The sequence below is a fragment of the Gymnodraco acuticeps genome, unplaced genomic scaffold (genome assembly GCF_902827175.1).
Source record: "Gymnodraco acuticeps unplaced genomic scaffold, fGymAcu1.1, whole genome shotgun sequence".
Lineage (NCBI taxonomy): Eukaryota > Metazoa > Chordata > Actinopteri > Perciformes > Bathydraconidae > Gymnodraco > Gymnodraco acuticeps.
The window spans coordinates 1,611,797-1,638,237 of NW_022990699.1; the positions used below are offsets into that span (position 1 = coordinate 1,611,797).

A 26,441-nucleotide genomic window follows, 5' to 3' on the forward strand; every position below is an offset into this window, starting at 1 on the left:
ATTGATTTGATTCACTCATTAGTGTCTGAAGAATTAGAATCTTCAAAATATCTCCTGACCCTGATTCGACTGCTTCCTGCTTTATCTTGGCCTTGCATAGATTTGGTCGCCATCAAGGTCCCTCTTTTTCTACCTCACAGTTGGTTCAGTTGTCTTCCACGGGGCTGCTGCCTCCTCATCCTGCAGCTCATCAAGACTTCTGATCACATTATCAACTTCTTACTGATCCACCAGATCAGCGAAGCACATCTTGGAGCTCTGAATCATTTATGGTGATGGTCAGAAACACAACAGAAATACAAACACAGAGGTAACACAGACAGCAGAGATAAAGACAAGCAAAAGGGCTGTTGGGTCCACGATTAATTGCTCATTTATCCAAGTAGTCCGCTAATAAACCCCCATAAATTATTGGTACACATGTTTTTGTATGCTTAAAAAAAGCGACATAATATGATAGTGAACTTTAGATGTTAGCTTTGGTCAGAGCCATGGTAGCTGTTTTCCCATTTACAGTTTGTGTGTTAGGTAAGCTGCAAGCAGTAATTTAGCTTTATATTGACTTTACATACATAAGAATCTTTCTTATGTTCTACCATCCAAATATCTTAGTATCCTGGAGTGCAGGAAATGCGTGAAAGAATATATTTAACAAGAAAACACCCTTAGTTGATTATCCAAGTTAGCCTATACATTACATATTACATATTTTTTCAAGTTTAATTAAAGCAGAACTAAGATTGACACACTTCTCCAAACTTGCTCAGCCTTAAGTGCTGTTGTAATAGTCGGAAAGTTAGTAGTTAATTCTGTCTGAGCGTTGCTTCAAAGAGTGACCACATTGAGAAGATAGAGTACTTTATGGCGATGTGTATCATATTTGTGATATTCGATCACTTCCCTGGCCACAGTTGATAGTGAGACAAGGGGGGGGGCTCAGAGAACTTAAATGTACAGTAAGTGTGTGACAAGGAGAATTTCATGAATGTCTGACACGAAATGTAGGAATAAACAGAATAAATAAACAGAATTAAATGGAATCATAATGTAATTGGAAAAAGGAAAAATATGAATTACATTAGTCTGAACAATAACATCTACTGTGTGTCATCACCCAGAAGTGGACTAATAATGGACCATTTGTAAACCTCAGACCACACGCACACACACACGCACGCACGCACACACAACACACACACACACACACACACACACACACACACACACACACACACACACACACACACACACACACACACACACACACACACACACACACACACACACACACACACACACACACATTATGAACTATGTCTTTACACCATTAGCAGTCTCTTTAGTTGTGCAGGACAGAGAAGAATGGTAATGAGTTTGTGAAGAGGACAAGAAAGAGAAATTCTCCAAAATGTACACATTTTTGTTTGTTTATTTTCAGTACTGATTTTATTTTGTGACAAATGTGTTTTTCGAATAAAAGCTCATACAAACAATGCCAGCAATACATGTGAAGTGTGTTTATTCATTTTGCATTTAAGTGTAGCTGTAAAATGTTTGGTAAAAGCAAAACTGTTTACAATTAAATAAGATGTTTACTACTGTATGTTTTCCTATGAGTTTAATGGCTGTAGTTTTAACCAAGCTTTTTCTTAAATTCTAAAAGTTAGCCATTCACATTGCATTTTTGCTTGAGTTTTGCCATCCAGGTAGTTAAAGTTATTGTTATGAGGTAAAGGCAATAGTTATTATATTCTGACTTTTTATGAAGCAAAATGACACAGATGTTAGCAACATTGTCCTTCTTAACCAAATTCCATAAACATTTCAAACTCAAACTGCAAGCCTACTAAAGAAAGGCATAATGAGTCCTTTCTCCTTTGTATACATGTATGTTTATAAAGGAGAAAGAGAGGGGAAAGTCTTCAGATAGTTGCTGTTGTTGTCGTCAGTCACATAGCTTGGTCAGAAGTAGCGAGGGAAATGGCTCCAGAGTCATAGGAGCTCTTGATGCCTCCTTTGAGTGACAGCTGGCTTACTGGACTATGAGCAAGGGAAGCTTCTATCTGAGCGTCCGACACCTATATGAAGAAAACAATGAAGAAAGTCTGTGATGGAGCTCTTACACGACAGCTCACCTGGACCCTTTGGGGAAAGTCACACAGCCTATACGTATTTGATAGTCAAATTGCTTGCACATGTTTTTATAGAAACATGCATTACCTCTTCAAACTTCTTGGCTTTGTACTGCTCTGCCCCTTTCAAACAGTTCAGCAAGATAATGTCACAAAGAACCGTACCCTGTCGACAAAGAAAGAAATGTCATCATATCTTAAAGCAACAAGAAAAATGCATTTTAATCATCTTTTGCCTGATCTGATATTCCTACCAGTCCAACAGAGGTGAAGGCAGCAACCAGGTTGATCAGCGTTGGGATTGTGTCAAACTTTCCTGCCTGCAAGAGATGGAGTCAGTTCACGGGACATTATGTAAAAACATTCCAAGAGAGTGCTCTCTCTAGAATATTTACAGTTAAAAGTTAATTAAAAGTTATTAAACACATTTTTGGGTGAAAAGTGCATATGTTCTTAAAGATGACAGTTAACAGTACTTATTGACCGTCATCAATGGAGATTTTAAAGCAATTAGCCTTGCATAAAGTCATCTGTTATGTTGCTGTTATATTATATAACTTTAAAGCAGGTCTCCCTTGAAAAAGAGATCAATGATCTCAATGGGATTTATCTGTATAAATAAAGGTTTGAAAGGACACCCCCCCCCCAAAGATGTTGTGTTTTCTTGGTTTGGTTTGTTGGTTTGATGGTCAGCAGGATTATGGTTGAACTACTTTATCGTAGAAGATGACTACGTGAATGTGTGTACCACGTGCCACATTAAATGTTGGAAGAGATCTGATAAAGGGTGCCCTTACATGTTTTCAGTGAAAGATGTTGCAGTAAATGTCAAGTGAGATCTATAAAAGAAATACATTACTTTGCCAGTGACCATAACATCAAAGCGGATGGCATATGCTTTGTGAAGTGTCCGGAACTCAGTTCCATTTTCTGTCATGTAATATTTGGCAAATCTGCATTAGAGAAAAGAAACAAAAGTGACCAAAGGATGTACAGGAATAGAAAGCAGTCATCAAGAGTACAATCAGCCTTATTACCTGAAGTTGTAGCCATTGGAGATGGCATTCTTCTCAAATGGTTTGTCCAGTCGGGTGAACGAGTACCTCGGTACACAGTTTTCAATGACATAGTCCAGATTACACTTCCACTGAATGTTTATTCCTATTTCTCCACCCTGAAAGAGAAAGATGAGTAAAGGAGAAACACTCTTTAAGGATCTACACCTGTAAGTCTGTGGTTCATAAAAGGGTAACCTCAGTTGAATTACTTGATAAAGTATATCTTAATCTTAGTGTTAGTGTTCAGAATTGAACATGACTTTTATTGGGTCAACCTCTGGCAGGGTTCGGTCACACCAGAAAGTAAACATAATCTGTACATCTTAAGAAAATCTGTTTCTACAAGCTCTGTGGTGTATCAACTAATCACATGACCAGTACTAAATAAATCACACGACCAGTACTAAAATAAAAACACAGACTTCTTAGCTTGAAAAATGGAACCATCCTTAGAGCGCATTAATGCTCCATTGACCTTCACTAATTGTCCTTTTTTTTTTAATGTTAATTGGGTTTATCTTACACAAAACTGTCACTTTGTGTGAAGTTCTCCCATGCCATTTCAACATTTTAGCTTCGAGAATAAAGAGTCAAGATCATTTTGGAGGGAAGGAGAAATGTACAACCTTGTTTGCCAGGGTTGCCAGGTCCTGGTTGGTGTAGTTCAGAATGTCTCCCACGCTAAAGATGGGGCAGAAGGGGCTATCCACCGGGTGGTAGTTGCATTTCCTGATTTCATCGCGACTCATTGTGGAGAGAAAGTTCCCTCTGAGAGAAAAGTGTTTCAAACTTGTGTTAAGAAAGAAAATGTCCCATACATTTGTTTTCAGCTGTACGTGTGTGTGTGTGTGTGTGTGTGTGTGTGTGTGTGTGTGTGTGTGTGTGTGTGTGTGTGTGTGTGTGTGTGTGTGTGTGTGTGTGTATGCATGCGTGTTACCCACCTGGTGACATCGAAGAGAGGAAAGCGAACACTGTTTTTGATAAAGATGGTGAAGTTTATCACGTTGAGCATCGGTTTACTGGTCCAGATGTTAACAGAGAAAGAAGTGTAAGGATCACAATCAAGTCATTTAATAAAGGGTCTTCGACTACACAAGCATGTGTGTGCAATGTGTGTGTGTAAATCTTACACTTCAACATGGTCATTCTCGGCTGGACACCATCCTTCACTCTCACACCGACCCACTGTCTCATTTCCAATGGTCGAATTTAGGCAAACACCTGTTATTACTCCTGGTGTGTGAAACAGACAGAGAGACCTCAGCTAAAGCTTCAGTTGGTATCTTTATTGCTGAACCTGCCACGATATCCTGATAGTAGTGCATCAGACAGATAATCACTGAAAATGATGTTCCTCTACCTCTTACAGCATTCCCAAAGGAAAATATCCAATCAGAGCACAGTTACCAACTTCTGATTTAAAGGTAGACTTAATGGTTTAGTTTGGGTTACTACTGTACCTGCCGTTATTATCAGTCATTTGTACATCACTAACATAATCTTGAAAGATTTTAGTGGTGCTGTTACTAGATAATCCTCTTTGTTTTCACTTTTTCATCACTATCACTATCCAATGTAATAGAAATGTCTAAAAAGATACATGAAATGTTACTATACAGTTAAAGAAACCCTAACCCTACCTCTAACACTATGTTTAGGATTTAAAAATGACATATTTCTTTATCATTGAATTATACAGAAGGTTTAACAATAGCATATAAGTCTCTGCACATATCAAGTCAGGTTGTCTGGGTATTCTGGGATTCGTTGTAGTCTTTTTGTACATTAGGTAAAAAATGAATAAAACGGTATCTATAAGAAGTTAGACCTACCATTGCTGAATAGGTCGCCAATGTGCTGGAGGCAGTCTTTATCTTGGACACAGCTATACTTTTCACTATACTGAAACACACACACACACACACACACACACACACACACACACACACACACACACACACACACACACACACACACACACACACACACACACACACACACACACACACACACACACACACACACACACACACACACACACACACACACACACACACAAGTCAATGTACTGTCATTGTACAAACACTTAACCTAAATAAATTAAAATGATATGGACTCTATTTCTAGGATTGACTGTGGATTTGAAACTCAAGGAGGCAGTTTGTCGAATTTCAATCTTTATTAGTTAAAGGTGGTCATTTTGGAGAATCCAGCTCGAGTGCGCTATAATTTGAAAATACACAGCCGGAAAAAATCTGCCTCTTCCTTACAGAGCCCCTCCTCCAACACACCCGAACGCGCACATGACCAATGAGAGCACGAGATACATTTGTGCACAGATGGAAGGCTGACAGGCAGGTAGGCCATCCAGTTATTTTAGCCGGGCCGGCTAAAATGATTGGTCGTGCTTTTTACAGCGCTACGGCTTCCACAGATGACATTTTGTATGGATTTTTTGTCAAAGCACTTAAGATATTCATTGCTATCGGGATGTTAAGAGCATTCCATGGAATATAACAAAAAAGATGTCCCGAGACGGCAAGCCAAGGGCTCTGACTGCAAAATACACATTGTGTCCTCAGCGGGGATAAAGAAAGTTTTATAATGCGGATGGTAATGGCTGTTTTGAATGTGTCCTCACCTCTGGACATGTTCCTTGAAACTGATTTTCTGTGATGATGACTTTGGTCAAGATGCAGAAGATAGCTGCACCCTGAAACACAGAAGAACAGTTATGGTTTACTGCTGTGTTATCCATTACACTGGTCAAAATATGCCGCAGATAGAAAATAACCATAACAACATATTTTCCTGAGCAATAATGGCAAAATAGAGTTATTTACATGCATCTGAAACCACCACCAAACCATCATTATGTGTGTGTGTGCTCTGCTCTGTGATGGGGGAAGTTATTTGAAAGAATATTTAAATGTCAAAGATCAGGTGTGTTTCACGTGTGATCAGGTTCACACACCTGTTGGGGTATGACATAGTCAGCCACATCCATAACATAGTTGTTTTGGTAACCAAATCCTTTCACTTTGGTCATCACGGAGGACTCGACGCTGTTTTCCGTCACCTGATAAGCTTTCTCGTGGATGAAAACCCATCTGCAAAAAACAAAAATATTTAACAGCAGGTCAAGAGTTAATTCCAGGAGGTCTGGGACACAATGAACTGCTTTGTAGATCAAATTCAGCTTATAACATATAATCAAATACAATTGCCTTTTATAATGTGTGATCAGGGAACAAAGACATGTTTTTATAAATAAGTGAGCAAGTCTAAATGTCATGTTATATCTGGTTTATTCACCTCTATATGCATACTTCATGCTTTGGCGGTAGGTGGCAGAACAGAAGATCGTAAGTCTAAAATCTCTCCTGTGTGATACAACGACTTTCAAATCTCTATTGCTGGTTTCACTGTGTTTTATTGCTTGTGCTCTTTTAACTTTTTTTTAACAATAAAATAGCTACATTTTGGGCCTTACATTCGAGGGACAGCGCTAAGCATCCAAGTTTTCCAAAAATTAAAATACCTTTTTTTTTAAAGATGTTTCTTTAAACAAAACAGCTGATCCATATTTGTGTTTCCATAAGACTAAAAACTCCAAACATCTGAAATAAATATTCAGTTTGTTTCTCGAGTTTCAACTGTACCCCTATCCAGTGAGCTAAAACTATGTATGTTCTCTCTTTTAAGTAGGCCTACAACTCAAGTATAAAAGCATGGATAGCAGCACGTAAACTGGTAGAAAGAAGTCAAAGTGATATTTTACTTCTCTGATTCACTCATGCCGGATATGTCATTTCCTGGCTACCCTCTTTAGCTGAAAAAACATTTGATAATAGTTTTACAAATGTCCACTTCAGTAAGATTATACTACCTAATTACTAAATACATTTTTTTTAATGATCTCTTTTAACCAGATTCAAGAATAAAATGCAGCATCATGCATGAACAATTGTCCTCAAATGATTAAATGTAACCTAATGCAACACTGATATGGGCCATGTTGCAGCACAATGATTTTGAATTTGATGCTTTAATAGCATTTTGTTGATAATTCATCCTTTCTTTTTACCCTATAATAATAATAATGGATTACATTTTTTATTTAGAGCGCTTTTACAGGTGCTCAAAGCGCTATAACTATAACAACTATAACACTATAACAACTGATAAGGCTGGAATTGACCTGTCACAGAGTATTTTAACATTGTTGTATTGCTGTTCTGTGGATTAGAGGGGGTGTTTGGAGTTGGACATGATAAAAACAAATGTTGGAAGCTGTAGTTCCAGGGAAAACAGTTATATCTCATAACTTGACTAAATGCAAGCAAAATGATCTGCACGGGTATAACATATCAAGAGGTGAATGATAATGTATGCCTTTTTGTAACCAGGGTAAACCAATTGTTCAATCAAGCTTTTCCTTTCCCACAGAATGCAACATGAGTATGACAGATACTGAGAAAATCACACATTACTGACCCGACAAAATATGAGATGATGACAAGCTGCACGACCCGGTTGATGATGCCCACAGACCAGCTTTTCACCACCACAGACTTGGTGGTCTCGTAGGTGAAGAAGTCAGTGACACAGCCCCACATCATGGAGCCCATGGTTGAAGAAAGAGAGCAACAGAAGATTGGTCGGGGTCCGAGAGGAAAGTGCCACTCCTGTCCCGTCTCAACAGGTGCCTTCAGAGAAGTGAGGTGGTGGATCTGTAGCTCACACCTGACTCCAGTGAGAGAAATGTGGTTTTAATGTTCAAGCTGCTCCTGTCCTTCACTCACTTGGTGTGGCCTTTATTTATCTGTGTCATTGCATACATGATCATTAAACCTCACTGCCTCTCTCCTCTTATTTCATTGGTTTAAACACAAACAGGACCTCCCTTTCCTTTAGTCAAATGAGCGAGAGGAAATGTGTAAGTGTCCTGCTGTCCCTCCCTCTTTCTCTGTCTTTCTTCACCACAAATCCCCATCTCCCATGCCTCTTTCGCCTCAGCATCTCTGGCTAATTCCACACACACACACACACACACACACACACACACACACACACACACACACACACACACACACACACACACACACACACACACACACACACACACACACACACACACACACACTCTACATTCATTTTCATTTGCTCGAGCCACATTTCTGTAATCCTTTCAGTGAGTTTATCAAATTCACTACAGTCACTAAGTTGATATCTTGGTATAAGTGGTTCAGACGGAAAATAACCACCAAACCAACACATTTCACTTACAGATCCATAAATAAAGGATGTAAAATAAATAAAAAAGGGCAACATTTCTGCAGTGCGTCTATTGTGTTGGTTTAATAGGAGTGAAGCTCTATAAAAAGCAATACATATCAATTGGAATAAGTTAGTGAAATCTGTCAAGACTGTCAGATGTCGCTTTCTAAAGACAGGACACAAGAAAATAGGAAGCTGTTCTGTTTCATGATGTTGACTTTGGTTGGTTGGTTTTGCTCATCAAGTAACAAAAATGGGCCTTGGATCTAAACGTATCCTCTCCCAAAGTGTAAATGGGATTTTATTGTTTTTGTGCCTGTTTTTCTTTAATTTGGTTTATTCATTTGAATAAGGACCATAATCACATGGCATAGTGTACAATAATGCAGTATACATAGATCCCCACTTCCTTATCAGTTCTGCAGTTTAAAACCTCAACTCAAGGGGTACTTATCGTATGTTTATGCATTTATATTATATTATTATTATTATTTATATTATTATATTGAAGTGACTGTTATTTTGTATTGATTGTTGTGTTTTGTTTTGTTATCTTAATGTGTGCATATGTGTAAATGTATCTGTTGATTGTGTATATAGGATATACATACTTTATATTTGTATACATATCTGTATACTGTATAATTGTACATTCGGGATTGTTGGAAACATCATTTCGATCTCTCTGTCTGTAAACACAAACTGAGTAAGATTTACATTAAAGTTGACTTTGACTTATATTAACAGAAATAATATCTTTAGTCGAAATTATGTTCAACCACAGACTTGAATTCAGCTGCAGGAGACTGAAACTGATGTCCTACCAACACTGCAGGTTAACTCAAAGCTTTACAGGAAAACGGAAGATGAACAATTCAATAAAATACAAGTATGCAGTCACATTGCACGCCACCTTCCAGTTTCAAGAACGACCATTCTTTCCACACCCCGAACTGTGCATGCAGTCAACTTCTTTATCTAAAGATGAGTGATTTCGAAGGCTCCTCCGGTCTACTAATTGTTATAAAAACAGACATACCTCACTGTCTCTGACTTTCTGACCCCTGCCTCTTAAAGTACACTTTTTATTAATGAGAGAGTGCTTTGTTTATGACTCGGCTATAACAGGTGCCGCCTGCGACCCTCAGCTGTTACCTACGTTCTAACAAGAAAACGACAGTCTAACATCAAGCTATGTATGAATTCAATTGTTTGTATATATTAATTATGGTATATACTCATGGATAGTAATAAAGCTAAAACACGATTTTAAATGATTTAACGATTTAAATCTGTATAATCCTGGATGAGAAAATGTTTCCGACTGATTGTTTTAAAAAAGTGCTATGTTTTACAAATACATGGAAATAAACGTTTTTTTTTGTTACTGGACGGACAGGACAGAAGTTGATCAGTTCAAGTGTATCCAAGATGCATTCACTGTGCCTTGAAAGTAACTCCAAACACCTCTGAAAGTGCCAGCACTTTAAATGTAATCAGTCAAATGTTCTCTATTAAATATCATTCCTAATTCCTGTTCTTCGACAGAATACCAAAAACGGTCTGATTCAATACTTACAGACTCCTATAGGAGGCTCGATGTACTGTAATAAATTACAAACAGTGTTATTGACAACTGTGCAATAATTGGGACATATGATACGACCACTTCTCAATACACTCACGAGCACCAGCAGCATTATTGGCACTCACATCAGGGAGATAATGTAATGATTCAAGGACAGTGTGCGTGTGAGTGTGTGTAGAGATGTATGTGCAAGGAGACATTGTCATTTCTTAAGTGGGTCCATTATGTTTGTGGTCAATTAATGGTAACAGAATACAAGCTAGGATAAACACACATGCACAGGCTCTCAGGCTGCATGTGACTGTACCGTTTATCACCAAGACTCTAAGCATTCCTGTAATGGCCGACAACACTGTGAAACATATACTACATCTACAAATATGAGACACCATTTGTCAGATCGTAGGCGCGGACACAGATGAGTATGATTGTTCGATGGATTTCTTCGTGAAAGAGGAAACCATAATGAAAGCGATAACTCAACAGGAAGGGATCTATGTAAACCCATTCACGTTTGTGTTTAACCGCAACTATTTTACATGCCAGCACACAAACATCCCAAAGTCTCGTGAACAACACCTTAGAAATTAACTTGGACATTGCTTATTTTCAACTCTCGGGATGGCAAAGATGGTCAGTCCATCACTTTGGTCCAAACAGAAATAACTCAACAACTTTGGTAATGGACATTCATGTATGTAGACATGTTTCCCAATGGAAGAATGGACCAGCGAATGGACCACATGTTGGTGACGTAGTGCAATGTGTTAATGACTTAACATCTAATGAATCCTAATGACTGTAATCCATTGATTTTTCTTTAAGCGCCACCACTGACATTTAAAATGTTGAGTGAAATATCCATGTAACCCGGTTTTGATATGTCTGCTTAGTGATCGCGACTTCTCATCAACCACCATGCTTCAAACTGCTAATACGAGGATTGGGTTAGTTGCAAAGTATACAATTCACTGTGTGAGCGGTGCTTCGTACATGTGTGTGACGATGAGGATTTCATTTGAATCCTCTGATTTCACTACCTAAGAATAAGAAATGAAGGTGCAGCGAAATGAACAGAAACTATGTTTTGAAGCGACACAAATGTAGAAAACAAAGTGAAGTTTTTGCAAAAATGATTTAAAGAAGCTCAGTGGATAAGGGGTTTGGCAAAAACATATCACTAATAAACATGGGGGGCTGTTACTGCAGCAGGATGTGCAGGAAGAGTATCTTATCAAAACCAAGACTGTCCCAAGTGGAGGTGAACCACACATCCGGGAATGTTTGGCTTTTAAAACCCACCCCGTTAGACCCTGATATAGCAGGCCTTTTACAAACCGCCATGTACTTAGGCCGTAGCCCTGTTTCTGACCACTCTCTCCCCAACATTTAAGAGGGTCACCTTTTGACTTTACGGAAATAACACAGCTCAAACCGCCAGCCTGGTTAAATGGTTCTGATGCACCACAGTGGATAGAAATCCTTTTGGTAAATTGCTGAGTACAGTAAGAGCCAAGATGTCTCTAAACCACAGTGCCTTGTCTTCAATGGATAGGTGGAAACAAATACAAATTCTGAACTATGACAAGGAATTTAAATGGGCCTTTTCCATGATGGCTGAAAATGTTAGATTTAAAGTTGTTGTTTTTTTAGTACTGTAGATAGTCATTTGGATATATAACATTTTCTATTACTTTGCAGTTAACCGGTATACCAATATGTGCCCATAATGATAGGTGTGTTGGTTATAAGTGGCTCATTAAAAAGTGCAGTTACTTATGTGTTTAGTCTTTTGTCAACAAATATTTGACCAGAAACTCATTTGAGTTAATTGTCATTTTATCAATTTACACCCATTTTATTTATTAGTTATTAGGCTGTGCACAATTATAAGATAAGAACACCAACACGAGGAATCAGCTCAAGAAGAAAAGGGGAAAAAGTGTTTGGGTTGCAGGGGTTCAGCAAAAACCTCCTTGCCTATTTGGATTACTTTTCCTACAACGAGCTGCCATATTGGAAAGAAAAAGCATTTTATAGCAGAGTTCTGAACAGACCTACAGGGAAAACAACTAACATGTGGATGAACACTGGTTATGCAGGGCCCTAAACTGAAATTGGATGTATTTAAAGCACTTTGTTTGTATTACCACCTAGCAGCATGATAGAAAAAAAACTTCTGTACAACCAAGTGCAGGTTTATTAAAAATGGTTTATTTATTTAAGCCAGAAAACATGACTGTGAAACACAAAAAAAAGAAACACGTAACTGCTGGATTTAAATGCTCTACACACAGGAAGGACAAAAAGGTGTTGCATCTGCTCCCTCTGCCTGATCCACATCAAATTATAACTACACTCCTCGGCGCTAATAAACTAAAACCATCCCAGTGGGTGAGATGAAACAAACCCTTCTTTGAAAAATGGTTCACCTGTACACCACCGTTGAGCTGTCAGAAGGCAAACCTGCTCGAATATCAAATATTACATGAGCTTTGAGAGTCACAAGAAGAGTTGGTACTCTTCAGTAAAACATGTAAAAGAGAAAAAAATACAACTCAAGTCTGTTGATTTGTCGGTCTGTCCTTTTGGGTGAGATTATCATGAAGAGTATAAATCCTTGGTCCTTGGTTTGTGTGTTGGATGGGTAAAAATGTGCCCGTTTAATCAGAGTCTGCCTCAGAGCTGGCAGGTGTGGACGCAGCCGCTTCCTCCTCTTCCTCAGATTCCTCCTTAACGAATAAAAACAAAAGGTGGGTTCATTTGCTTGTGTAATAAAGACAACATTTTGAATATTGTATTCTTGTTACCATGGCTACCTACCAATGAAATGCCAGGTGCAATCAAATATCTGTCACTCACTGTCTTGTATAAATACTTTCGATCTCACTTCTTCATTTAAAATGTGATGAAAAACATAAAGAGGAAGCTAGTTTATTGATTTCCTATTCTGACAAGGTTTCAAATCAGGCTGGCGTTAGACTGAGGAAATCAGCTCATCACAGACATTGAGTATTTGTGAGCCGATGAGCCGCAGAAAGCGTTCGTGCAGACAAGCCACAAGATGTCTGTGTTTATTTATAAACTGTCTCAATGAGTGTTTTTCCCAACAATTGCTTTATTCATTGGCAGATTTCCCATCTAACTAAGGAAGTAATTGTATGTAATATTGTATATACATATATAAGATTGTATTTTCAACATCAGTATCAGCCTGGTTAGGGCTGCATTCCACATATGAAGAACCTTAAATTCCCCTAACTACGATATACAAACAGTGCATTTGTTTGCAACATAGCGTAAACGCCTAGCACTCACCCGCCTATCACATGATGAACGTCTTAAATCGCCTTTTCTCGCTCTAGCTCTTACCTGCCACTTCCTGTCTGGTCCTTTCCTCTTCCTCTGCAGCTGACACCTGATAACACTCCTGCCTTATTTATAAAATAAATGTGTCTAGCTCTCACTGAAAGCTATTCTAATCGGTGTTTGAAAAATAACACGCAGATCATTCCATGATGTATAGCCATTGTTTTCCTTCACTAGATCTAGTAATGCCTTTGGATATATGGTCCAGTATCTAGAAACTAATACACCAGCTAGTCAGACAGAATAAAGACGTTTCAGTGGCCATGGTATAACAGCAACTGTTACTTTGTCATCTCCTCAAATCAAAACAATTTGCATTAAACTTTAATGCTCACTTGGAAGCGGTGGAAAACAAAGTTGCCTCCTAATGTGTTTATCATAACAACAATGTACATGATGAATGCAGACACTGACCCACTCCAAAGAGAGAGGTCTGAATGCTGTGGTGAACAGAGGAGGAATCTGATCATGGATCTCTACTGGCTTTACCTTCTTCTTCTTCTTCTTCTTGGACTTGCTCTTCTTGTCAGAGTCCGATGAGTCCTCGCTGGTCTCGATGAACTCTTTACTCTTGAAGCTGTCGTTGATGCTGCGATCCTTCTCCTTGTCTCCCCCGGCGGACTTCCTCTTCTTCTCCTCCTTCTTAACGCCAGATTTTTTATTTTCCCTTAGGAGATGAGTCACATATGTTAGAGAGTGATGTATTAAAGACAGAGATGAGTTTCTGTGGCGAGAGCCTCACTTCTTAGGACTGGAGGACGCTGCTGCTGCTGCTGCTGCTGCTCCTCCTCCTCCTCCTCCTCCTCCTCCTCCGCCGCTGTCTTTGAACTCTTGCTTGGCGATTTCATACTGCTTCTTCGCCTCCACTGCCTTTATGTCCCACTCCTGAAGCAAATATAGAAGTATGTGTAAAGCAGAGGAATGGATAAAACATCACAGGAGGAATTCATACAGATTGGGTTTGTGGAAACACTGCTCTGCTCAGCACAAGATCAATGTTGTCCTGCTAGATGGTGGACGAGCTTCCACTGATATCAGGAGCGCAGAGTCTACATGTCTTCTGTTGCAAACTGAAGACATGCCTTGGAGAAGAATCATTACAAAATGTCCTTAGTTTGAATCTTTGTTGGATTATTGCAGTTATTGTAAGTTGCTTTGGATAACAGCGTCAGCTAGATGCTCTGTAATGGATGTAATGTGGCACAGATGCAATGACAATGAAACACATCTGGATGTGATTTCAATTATGTTACTTCAAAGCGGTTTGATATCATCATTCTTCATTCTTTTTGTAAACTAAATGTATAAAAATGCCACATGTTCCACATTATCTTAGATAAACGTAGGCGTCCTAACAAATGTGAAAAATATTTAATTGGGTTTATTTTTATATCTCTGACAATATAACATTTTGTAAACCCAATCGAAATCAATCCAAGTCAACATGGAATAACTCGCATGCTAAAGCTTTTTTTTTTTAAATAAATCTTTCCGTTTGAGTTTAATACTCATAAAAGATGTTATTGTGTATCATGATATTATATGATTTCATTACTAAAGGATTTCATTGAAAGATTATAAACCATCATATTAAATGATTGCAGAGCGCTAGTACCAGTACTTCAAAATCCAAATGATTTTTCATACAACTTGCACACTTTGCTTTTGTGTCGTTCTCTCACACAATGGTGATGCATTCACTAGGGTTAGAGAACAGAGGAGGGGAACTAAACTCCTCCCTTCCTGAGTATCCTGCCTCACCTCCTTGTCCTCTTTGCTCAGCGTCCTCCACATCTCTCCGGCCTTCTTGGAGATCTCTGTGATGGAGATGCCGGGGTTCTCAGACTTGATTCTCTCTCGGCTGGCGTTGAGCCACAGCATGTAGGCGCTCATCGGCCTCTTGGGCGCGCCGACCTCCTTCGGCCTCCTCTTCTTCTACTCGCATGAAACAAAGACGGGAGGGTTAATGCCTTGCTTGAACTCATCGTCTTTCTCTCGTGTTTTTCTTCCCGTCCCAAGTGCTCTCTCACCTCTTTGCGGGGTTTCCTCTCTTTCTTCTCCTTCACCACTTTGACCGTCTTCTCCTTCTTCTTCTTCTTTGTATCTTCACTATCGTTGCCATCTTCACTCTCGCTCTCGCTTGCTGAGGCATTGCTGTCGTACCTGATTGACGGAAGAAGTCAGTGACAGAAAGAAAAAAACAAGATTCCGAAGAGAGACAGCAAGTTCAAGATCAAGTCACTTACTCTTCTGCAATGTCATCATCTTCTTCTCCGGGGTTAAACGACTCATCTAAACAGGACAGACAATCAGAACTTCAGATCTTCTTAAGCAGACATGTTGTACCTGTCGCACGGAGACGTCACTCACCGCTCTCGCCATCCGAGTCGGCGCTGTCGTTGCCCTCCTCTCGGATCTTTCCCTCGGCCTTCATCCTCTCCAGGTAGGCATCGTGCTGGTCTTCGTCCGAGTCGCTGTACTCGTCGATCTTACCCTTCATGCCCTGAAAGTAAACTGCACAGTCAGCAACAAAAACAAACAAACACAACCCACAACACAGCATCAGCAAAGAAGAGTCCTCCATGACCCACAAGCAGGGCGGAAAAGCTCATCTCCATAAAGTCAACTTCTTTCAGGGCCGCAATCAACCATTACTTTATCTGTCCAATAATCACTTGAGAAAAGAGTTTAGAAAGATACTGAGAAATGTCACCAAGAAAAGAAAAAACAATTATAATTTAAAAACCTCTCCAACCGTCCAAACCACCAATGATTATTATTCCAATTTAGAGGCAGTTATTTGGGATTTTTATGAAACAAAAGATTGAAACAATTTACTTGATTTATTGACAATGAAAAAAACCCACAATTTTGGGTTAGATTTCACGCTTCACAAACAGCGGGCCTCACGACAGAGGGTGTTTTATCCTTCACTCTTACAGTTTGAAGTAATGTTCGCTCATAGGATGGATCCCGGTTAGATTCAGGAAACTTAAAGGGGCCCTCTTTTCAGGTTTCAGAATTATATTTCCAGTCAATAAAATCGAGCCTTCAACGACCTCCTAAAAATGATTGCCGTTAAAAAGGGCCTGTGGCGTTTGTTGGTGTTTCTGGTGAAGGGTTTGCTCTTCAATGTTTTTAAATGTTTCTTAAACTAAGAAGTAACTTGGTGCGCAGGTTGTGTTTAACACTAGCGAGTAAGGTCGAAAGAGTTTGAGTGTATGTGTGCAACTGCTAGTCAGCAATAATGATGTTGCACATCTGCCCCCAGGAATGATCTCCATTCAGCCAAAAGCCATTGTGCGGTCGGCGATTCTAGGGAACGATAAAGCGAGCGAATGCAGAAAATATGGGCGTGTGTGACATTAATTTGTCTGTGAATTAATGCAACAACTCCCCTACATCCACTTCAGGTATGAATTAACTATTTTATTTTCCGAGTGTCCCACACTGACGATACAGCCCCCAATGGAGACACATATTGGTCAAAGAACTAAAATGTCTTAAGTTTGGATCGACCTTGTAACAACAGTTGGGATATTAGTGGGCATGTAACTGTAGTAGACCAAACCAAACAGTGTTCTTCAGTCACATCTCCATGCATCAAAAGCTGTTTCCTCCAGGGGGGAGACAGACCACCGGTCAGGGAGGCTCTCATTAGAAACCAACAGGAAATGGAGGGCAGGCCCCATTCATTTTCATTGACCTTCTCTGCTGACCCCGTCTCCATGACAATAGATGGTCTCTTCCCCAGAGTCACTACTTTAACTGACGTCAGACCAACCAGTAACTCGTTTAGGTCAAAAGGACGGCCTCAAGGCAATCACCAAGGCTTCCGTTAGGCATCTTTGTTGAATGTTAAAGCACACCAAAAGCCCCCGGGCCACACATTAGTCAGCACGATGCAAACCAACTCTCACACACACACACTTAGATATCAGTCTCACACTCCTTCACCATCCAAGTCCATTGATTAGTCATAAATCACTTAGCAATTGTATTGGTATTCCCCAACCAAAATCAGGATAATGGGAAATCTTCCTCAGTAACACACACACACACACACACAGCGGCACGCCATGCAAGCAGAAATCACTCCACACCGATCAAAATCAAGCGTAGAGTTCACACACATGACGCCCATGACCATACCCACCTTCTTCTACAGGGCACACGGACAGACACACAGGAGAAGGGCAACAGGGGTGAATATCTGGGATGAAGTTCTGACAAAACTTGTGGAATTTATTTGCCAACAAACTGGGAGATGTGTATGACTTACCTCTTTGAAGCCTCTGTTCTTGATGTTTAGCTTCTTGGCATTTACAAAGTCAAACAGTTTGCCGTACTCTTCTCTGTAAGGAAAAGATAAATACCGAGGTTATTTTGACTTAAAAACACTAGATGGATCTGGACAATGTGATCTAATAATATGTAGTTAATGCTATGATGTCACATTTTTCTCAATAGCAATGGATGCAAAAGTCATTTTAAATACACAACTACATGACATTTCTGTTCTCATTACCTTTTAATTGTTTGTATGTATTATTTACACCTTAAGATACTGGACTTTACTTTGGACCAATTTGTATGCTGAACTTGTTTCTGGGTGACGGAGGGCTGTGTGTAGCGGATTGTTACATTTGCTCCATGACTAATACGATAACACGACGAAACGTCTTTGAAAGGTTTACCAAAATCTTTACTGGACTAAATAAAGAGGGCTAAAACGGCGCTGCTCGTGTCATATCAGGACTACAGCGGCTGCAAACAATGAGCACAGCTGGAAGGACCTAACTTAAAGGGTTATCAGTGCAAACACCCATTAGGCTTGGGAGAAAAAAACAAGATGATCCTACGGCATGACTAAAAGTACAATGAAAAAGCTACGGCTTTCTTTGACTAAAAGACTTAAATGACCAGACTTTTGGTCAACTAAAACGTGGTTTATAAAAGATACCAGAATACTAAATATGATTAAATAAAGACCTAAATAAGAACATACTAGAGCAGTCCTCACCTCTCAATGCTGCTGAAGGTGAACTGGTTTCCCTGCTTTGTCTCGATCTCAAAGTCAAAGGACCGTGTTGTGGTGGTTCCTCGGGCGAAGTTGACGCAGGAGATCTCCTCGAAGCGCAGGTGCACGGGAGGCTTGTGGACGTAGATGAAGCCCCTCTCCAGGGGATAGAGGAGGCCTGAGGACGCCTTGTAGGAGCAGGTAATGCACTGAGCCCCAGAGTGACTGCGGAGCAATGAAGCACATTATTAGGATTTACCGAGTTTGTATGTAAACGTGGTTTGAATGTGTCTATCGGGCGCTTACCCCTGGAAGTTTCCGGGCACAGTGATCTTGCGGTTGACCAGGGACTTCATCACCCGGCTGACCATCTCATACAGAGACCCCGACATGGTTTTACTGAGTTTGCCCTCAAAGCGGCGCTCCACATCCTCCCTGTTAAAAACAAAGCAAAGAAAGGGTTAACTTTCTTAAACATTAAAACAGCTTTTTGGTTTTTATAGACAAAGAACCGATGAAGTTACTGGTGTTACATTCATGTCAAGTGAATTACTCTTCCAGACCGTTGCTTCCCTCTAGTGGACACATGCTTTACCACTTCATAAAGGCAGTTTGACACTAAATGCAAGTGGTCTTCCATTACTAATGTTAACAGAACTTTCATACGAGCCACCCAACACAACCATAGCTCAGTTTGCACTCTGGAAGATGCAGCCCCTTAACTCAGGGTCTGCTTTACTGTCAGTTACTCACTCGCTCATGTTGAGGGTGAGGCTGAGTTCCTCTTCCTTGGAGAAGAGCAAGATGAGAAAGTGATAACGCGTCTGACCCTGCTTGATGGGAGGATCCAGACTGATCTGTTCAGACGACACAGAAAGGACAACAGGGAGAAATTGAGTGAGGAAGATCGAGAGAGAAAAACAAGTGGAACAAAAAGAGAGACAGAAAAGAAAGTCCACTCACCACAAAGAACATCTGCCTCTGGTCCTTGTGTGGCAGCAGGAATAGACGGAGGACCGTGGTGTAGGGAATCTTGTAATCAAAGGTCTTACCGTGGAGGTGAAGGAAAGTCGGGTAGATACGGATATCGTATCTGAGTGAGGGAAAAGAGAAAGGTGAGATCAATATATCCTTAATCTAAGGTGAATAACAGCACTGTAGACGAGTGAGTTAGGAATTCATGTTTTGTCTTCTTACAACTTGTGTAGCTTCCCGTGCCAACAATGCATTCATTCGTGAAACTACAATAGGTTGAAGTAGTTCATGGATTGGATAATAATAATAAATAAGGAAAACTGTGTTGATCTCCTACCTTCCTCTGGGTGTAAGACACTGCAGCTCTTTGAAGACACACACAGCGTCTCCTGTGGCCTGGATCACATCAGCCTTAGATAGCACATTCTCAGCAAATGCCTGAAGGATAACACACACACACACTTATTAGCACTATTATCAACGCAAATGTTAAAAAACATTACTTAAAGTAGAAGCACATCCTTCCTCACCTCCACAGGGTCTTGGCGTTCATCAGACTGGCTGGGTGGGACGTAGAATCGGACCTCCATGAGGGAGACCTCGGTGTCGTCGTTCTGGTGGAACTCCAGAGTGACCTCGTTCTTCCCCGTGGCGCACTGGGACACGTTGGACAAGGGGACCTCGAAAGCAGCATTGTCGTTTATCTCAAATGCCAACAGTGGACCTGCATTGGGAGAGAGAAACAGGAACATGTCATTTATCTATGTGTTTACACTGAGGTGCTGTAGTAGTAGATCCTTTTAATTGTAAGCTATGTTCATGGTGTCTTATGGAAATGTGTGCATTCTGAATGGATCCTTCGTTGTACTGCCATTATTAAGTTTACTGTATCTCATTAAAATCTGATGAAACATACAAATAGCTTAGATCCTTCAATTTGGTTAACATTAAACTGAGTATCTTATGACTATTGGTTGCTCTATTTTCAACTGACAAAATAGTTAATCGAGTATTCAGCGACCCTGTAAAAACAAATCTTGCTGCAACGTCACTGGACAGGATGTTTTGGTTGTCGAGTGCATTTTATTTTTACCTGAGAACTTGGTTGTTCCCCAGTTCCATCCCTTCACACACATGTCCTTCTCCATCACTTCCAGCTTGTAGTTAGTCTTGAAAAACTCAGAGATCTTCTCTAAATCCTGATGGGAGAGCAGTAAGAAGGGGAGCAGAGAGGAGGGGGTGACACCCGAAGCAAGGGAGTGATAAAAAGAAAAAGGAGGAAATGCATCATGTTAGTAAGGGGGTAACACACTGGCACTGCATGGGTCAAAGCCTAAAAACACCCTCCAAAAAGGGTGAAGCGATGGAGGGCTAATTAATGACGACGTCATTTTAACCGCGCCCGCCGCTGAGGCCTCCTGGGAACACTGGAGGTGAATGTAATCCATCTGCCCTCCGACGCTGACAATCAGCCTGTTTATTTATCCTGCAGGCCCGCTTACAACTGGGAAGGACCCACACAGTGACAAACACATGCTCAATCACACACACAGCCAGTGTCCTCATAGTACACACACATGTGGAAGTGATTGTGGTGTGCGAGTTAGTGCAGTGTAGAGACTCTGTGGGAAACAGGGTTTATGCACCTGGATATCTGCCTGTCCATAAGGTTATTACAGCCAATTAGAGCCCAGAGAGCCAGTTCATCAGCCTGTTTGTTAGCCTGGATTAAGGCATTGTTTAGATAGGAGAGCATGTGTGAACAGATGTGTAAATGCATGAAAAACAAATTGAGAGTTTGTGCAGAAGAGGCCTGTTTGTGTCGATGTATGAGTGTTCACTCCCAGTGTGCTCATCAGGCCTGCTGTTGAGTGTTTCTCTACTCCTCATTATAGTTTTGGCAGATTCGTTGTTGCTCCGCTCATTTAATCATAATAAACACAGACCCCCCACCACACACACACACACACACACACACACAGTCTTACCCAACATAACCGTCTGTCTTTTATTATACAGTTTTCATCCAGTCTCTCCCAACAACATTGGAGGCATTGAGAAAACTGGGTAAAGCTTTTGCTGTGGGCAGTCTTCTACTAAATACATTTCAGTCAAGTCTGTTTACCGTAGACATGCATTGAAAAAAAGCATTACAAACGCTTCCTCGATTAACGGACTAAAAGCACTTTTATCTTGTTTTGTACAGGTGAATAACTGTTTTTGCCCTAAACTTAATAATAATAAGTTCTGGCATCAAAAAGTCTACCTGACCTTACTACAAGTTGCAACCACAACAGGCAGCTGCATACATTCAATACAAGATGTGTTGGGCCAATAAAAAACGACATTTGTAAGCAGCACTAACAGAATAGATGGATAGGACTCCCTTGGTCATCAAGTAGACAGTTACAGCCTCTCTGACAAAGGCTCGTTTTCAAATGTAACGAGGCTCCTGTAAAGCTCGCCAGCGGCTTCAGCTCCAGCCAACTCTCGATTACTGACACTGGCTGTGGGATAATAAACAATGACATCACGCCCTTCGCTCAGGGACAAGAGGATCCATCTCCAAAGAAGTACGCTGATTAACCCCAGGAGACCCCACCGCTCGCAGCCAGACTGCAGGTTATACCCGCTCCTCCATGTCAGTATTTCACTTGCATGCTGACATTCCCCATACACTCAGAGCAGCAGGGGAAATACAAAAACTGAGGGTGATAAAAAACAAACAACCACATTTTTTTTCACGTCTGTCTTCTGAGCCAAATTGTTTAAATGGATTGATATAAACACTAACTCACATGAGCCGATGATTACAATGTTTATAGAACACACATGCTAGCGCTGGTTTCCCTCATTAATCCCATTAGGAGCTTTGGAGAAAAGGGACAATCATTCACATACTTTTGATAACAAGACACACACACAGACATACACAAGTGGCAGCCTTTTTGCAAGATGGTAGCATTTTTCCATGGAAATGTCAAGACACAGGATGGAAGTTGTTTATCGGCTTTTGTTACATCCCTTGTCATAAACACAGCGCTAAACAAACCAGCAGTGTGTGTCTGATTGTAATATTCCACTGCGGCCTTGTTCTCCTCCGAGTAAGGTAACAATTATTTCCCAGAAAGAGAAAAATACAACCAGGGAGATTTAGAGTCTGTTTATGTATCCCAACAGGAAAAATGAAGTTGGCATCGGTCACAAGCTTGAGTCGGAACAGACGTCTAAATATCAAACAATATAAAAAAAACCTCTGCTTTTTTTCTTTATTTTTTTAAACGTGCTCACCGTGTCCCTGAAGCCGTCGTATTTGTAGACATGTCCCGAGTTGGTGCCCAGCTTGATGCCATGACCTAAACACACTCGCCTCCAGTGGGCCAGGTTGAGCTCGGCAGCCTGGATGCTGTCCACCTTCCCCGTCTTGCTGCTCTTATAAACCACAGTTTGCTTGCTGAAACGCAACCGCCCATCATTCTACAGAGACAAAAGAGATACAGATACAAACACAAGAAGACACAGGACTTGTGTTAAAATGCTATGATTTTAAACCCCAAAAAAAAGCCATTGATTAGCGAAAAGACAAAAAATACATTTTGATGATAGATTTCATTTTATGTATTTTGTTTTGTTTTTAACAAGCAAATATTAGATGTCTTTAGTTATAATAAACTTAACTTTGGATTTGGACTGTCGGTCAGAAAAAACAAGCAGAATGAAAATGTGGGGCTCTGAGAAAATGCAACTTCATATTTGTCTTTTTCTGATATTTAATAGACAACTAATAAAATTAAAATAAATCTGCAAATTAATTGATTCTTGTTTAAAAAAATCAGTTTATTGCAGACTGTGTAAAACTTCTTAACAAGAATTACATTGTTTATTTTTTTCCCAACTTACAAACACATTTTTGCCAAAAGTTGATAAATGTACTTTTAAAATCAGCATAAAATGTGTTTGCAGAACCATATATCCATAAACTGAGAGCCCTTATTCTAGATCATTTAAAAATCGAATTTATTATTATTATTATAATAATCAACTTTAAACCCCAGTACGAGTTTCGGTGCATATAAAGCACATTTTTCATTTCAGACCCTTGCTTTTACACAGTACGGTTGTGACATTATCTTTACATTTAATGTCAGCGAATTGTATTCTTACCTATGTCCAAGCAATACTCAGGATAACACATTTTTACTGCACAGACATTTGGAGTTAAAACATTGCTGGGCGAGCTTTTATTTATTTTTTAAATAAGTCAATATCCACCTTTGAGTGGATATTATTCTGAGCTGATTCCCAGTACAGTTCCTGTCTATATATCAGCTTAAAGAGCAGGGATGATTGATGAGGATACTGACCCAGGAACCTTTATGCTCCTGGTAGATGTCGCTGAACTCCAGTGTGTCCCCCATCTCAGCTACAGGCAACGACTGATGCTCTACAGACAAAAGAAAATGAATAAGATAGGACAAATGACTTCTTATGCTTCTTTATTCTTGCTCTCCACTACATTTTGGACGAAAATATTGCACATTTTTTATCTATTACATTTATTTGAGACCTTGAACTACTTTGCAGATTTTGATTAATAATACAAAATATAATTAACTAATAAACGAGGATGCATCATTATAGATTTAATTACAGATCTTTAAAATTATCTCATCCTTTACCGGCTGCAACATTTAAGTGATGAACACATTAATTAATTATAATCCAATAATGCAATACGTTAAAATGAAATGGGTAATGCTGCACAATGAGGATTGTACTTTCAGTATATTTGAATGCTTATCCTATTCCACTTTCTCTGAATGCAGGACTTTTACTTTTTACAATATAAACACAATTATAGAGTATTTTTAACATGTGGAATTACTATGTTACAGGATCTGATCACTTCTTCCACCACTGGCTGCCTGCAATGGGTTTTTGGTACTTTCATAACACCAGATGCTTTGCGTCCAAGACCAATTATAGTCTACCGTATCTTACCCTCACCTCTTGTGAATAGGAAAATACTAGACTCAGTATTGTATTTCTGTCTGGTAGCTTTTGGTTTTCTTTGTGATAAGGTTTATCACATTTCCGACTGATGCTAGCTAACGTCACTGTGCTCTCAGTTTAAAGCACAGAGCAGAGTTGTGAGCTAACACTGGCCAATAGTTAGCCTTAGCTGTTAGCTAGCTGTATCTTGAGCATCGTTACTTCGTTATTTTCTTTAGACACAACCCGCTTAGTAACGTTTCGGTATCACCATTTCCGAATAAAATCAATAACTAAAACCCACGCTGCGGCACTAACAATAGCTAGGCTAACTTCAACTGCACTAGGTCCGCTTCTTTTTAATACGTTGTTGCAATGAGTTCGAGTGAATGCTCAATTTTAACAGTAACAGTCGTGTCGCGCTACAACACCGCCCCTGCAAAGACATCAAATCGAGCGCTCCAGTATAGCTAGGCCAGTGCAAATACATAAAGTGATATTCACAGTTCATGTGCAAACAAAATAGCTCAGCATTACGCACGTAGGTGATATAAATTGCCTCGCTACTTACACATATCTCAAAAAGAAGATCTAAAAAAGCAATAAAATACGATTTGAAAACTTCATGTCTTACTGTCAGTGTGATGAGATGCCTCGCCTGTTTCCCGCGTGTAGCATCGGGTGCTAGCGCTACGTCACAGGAAAGAATCGTGAGCTGTATGTATGTTCTTCCGGTTTGGCGAAAATATGTATTTTTTAGTGTTAAAGACATAATAGAGGGAAAAAAACAATAAGACTTGATTTCGTTTACACTGTTAGTTTATAAACGTTGCATGAGTTATCGAGATAATCATGACAACTCCTGTTTGAAGTTGTTACAGAGTCTGTACATGGTAGAGCTGACTGCAGTGAACACCCACCACCACCGGGTGGCGCACAACTCATCCAGAGAAATCGAGTATTCTAGTATTTTATTCTAACGTCGAAGTTGTAATATAAAACGGTATTTAGCACAGAATATACATCAGTACAGTTGGAATACTTGCTTACAAATACTAGTGAAGGAGAATATTACATAAAACACGTTGAAATAGGCAAACCTGTTGAAATGTTGCAGCTGAATGATACAGAGCAGACTAGATGTGACTGTGAGAAAGCCCTGATCAAATCAAACTCAAAATATTATACAGATAGATGTTCCTGTTTGTGTACTGAACCTTTGGACACATTAAACAGTTTGCCCCCTATAAACCCCTATATTGCATTGACTTTATGGATTTAAGAAAATGTGACGTAAAGTAAAAACACAAACATACAAATAAACAGTGCCTTAGTATACTACATAAGGATCCATGTAATGTCTTTAGCATTCAAAACAAGATAAGATAAAAGTATTATTTAATCTTGAGAGGGGAAATGTAGGTCTAGCCAGCATCACAAAGACACAAATAAGAGGCAAAACAATAACAATAAAGAGGTTTATACGACAAAATAAGAGTTTAAACTTTAAAAAAGCTAAGAATGAATTAAGACCCATTAAAAGAATGTTAGGTGAAATCTAGTTACATTTAAGAAAGTATTTAAGGTGGATCGAGGTCCAATTGACAACCAGCAGTGATGCTTCCACCTGAATGTCATCCTCGTGCACACTCACACACATGCGCGCGAGACGCTGTGGGCTGCTGCTGGTATGCTGAGTGACAGCTGGAGGTAAGAGACGAAGATCACCGTAATCCAACAACTAAAACCGGAGGAATGAAGGGAGAACAAAGAAATGCAGTGGAGCTGGCAAACCCTCTTCCCGATCCCTCTGTGTATCAGCCAGAGAAAACTGACGAAATATTTCCTTATTGGGACTCAGTGTGTTATGCTCCATTGATTGTATCGCAGTTAATGGGAGGCCTCTACATTTACAGGCCCCATGTTCTTAATATTCCTGTCGACAACTATTCACATTATAGGCTGCTCAACTAAATCTTACCTCGCTTTTTAACCGTGATTTTTTTCGTCATACATAGTCTCATGGT

The 26,441-nt window shown here is 39.8% G+C and overlaps 2 protein-coding genes across 5 annotated transcripts; both read right to left on the reverse strand.

The window, feature by feature from the left end:
* Positions 1-1,413: 1,413 nt before the first annotated feature.
* Positions 1,414-7,973, reverse strand: p2rx3a (purinergic receptor P2X, ligand-gated ion channel, 3a). The gene is made up of 12 exons (XM_034230993.1): positions 7,688-7,973; positions 6,165-6,300; positions 5,832-5,903; positions 5,023-5,092; positions 4,321-4,423; positions 4,132-4,209; positions 3,817-3,958; positions 3,170-3,306; positions 2,992-3,085; positions 2,387-2,452; positions 2,221-2,298; positions 1,414-2,078 (listed from the first exon to the last, which is right to left on the reverse strand). Exons 1-12 carry the CDS (start codon positions 7,819-7,821, stop codon positions 1,950-1,952), a joined length of 1,239 nt encoding a protein of 412 aa, XP_034086884.1. The 5' UTR covers positions 7,822-7,973; the 3' UTR covers positions 1,414-1,949.
* A 4,277-nt stretch (positions 7,974-12,250) lies between these two features.
* Positions 12,251-25,164, reverse strand: ssrp1a (structure specific recognition protein 1a). Of its 4 annotated transcripts, none has more exons than XM_034230985.1 (19): positions 25,049-25,164; positions 23,787-23,866; positions 22,714-22,899; positions 20,516-20,621; positions 19,953-20,146; positions 19,760-19,860; positions 19,411-19,540; positions 19,201-19,304; positions 18,754-18,882; positions 18,451-18,672; positions 17,710-17,782; positions 17,584-17,589; positions 15,798-15,930; positions 15,674-15,719; positions 15,458-15,590; positions 15,189-15,362; positions 14,170-14,312; positions 13,917-14,094; positions 12,251-12,790 (listed from the first exon to the last, which is right to left on the reverse strand). In XM_034230985.1, exons 2-19 carry the CDS (start codon positions 23,838-23,840, stop codon positions 12,722-12,724), a joined length of 2,181 nt encoding a protein of 726 aa, XP_034086876.1. In that variant the 5' UTR covers positions 23,841-23,866; positions 25,049-25,164; the 3' UTR covers positions 12,251-12,721. The 4 variants fall into 4 exon arrangements, with proteins under 4 accessions (XP_034086876.1, XP_034086877.1, XP_034086878.1 ...); XM_034230986.1 differs by lacking the exon at positions 25,049-25,164 and adding an exon at positions 24,986-25,032; XM_034230987.1 differs by lacking the exon at positions 25,049-25,164 and adding an exon at positions 24,430-24,696.
* Positions 25,165-26,441: the final 1,277 nt, after the last annotated feature.

Excerpts from the sequence above, each read along its gene's own strand:
- p2rx3a (XM_034230993.1), bottom strand. The coding sequence starts at position 7,821 with ATGGGCTCCATGATGTGGGGCTGTGTCACTGACTTCTTCACCTACGAG. Across the intron at positions 3,959-4,131 it reads CCTCTCTTCGATGTCACCAG|AGGGAACTTTCTCTCCACAA; the intron begins GTGGGTAACACG and ends CTTTTCTCTCAG. Across the intron at positions 2,299-2,386 it reads CCTTCACCTCTGTTGGACTG|GGTACGGTTCTTTGTGACAT; the intron begins GTAGGAATATCA and ends CTTTGTCGACAG.
- ssrp1a (XM_034230985.1), bottom strand. The coding sequence starts at position 23,840 with ATGGGGGACACACTGGAGTTCAGCGACATCTACCAGGAGCATAAAGGT. Across the intron at positions 22,900-23,786 it reads AGGAGCATAAAGGTTCCTGG|AATGATGGGCGGTTGCGTTT; the intron begins GTCAGTATCCTC and ends TTGTCTCTGTAG. Across the intron at positions 15,720-15,797 it reads CGACTCGGATGGCGAGAGCG|ATGAGTCGTTTAACCCCGGA; the intron begins GTGAGTGACGTC and ends TGTCCTGTTTAG.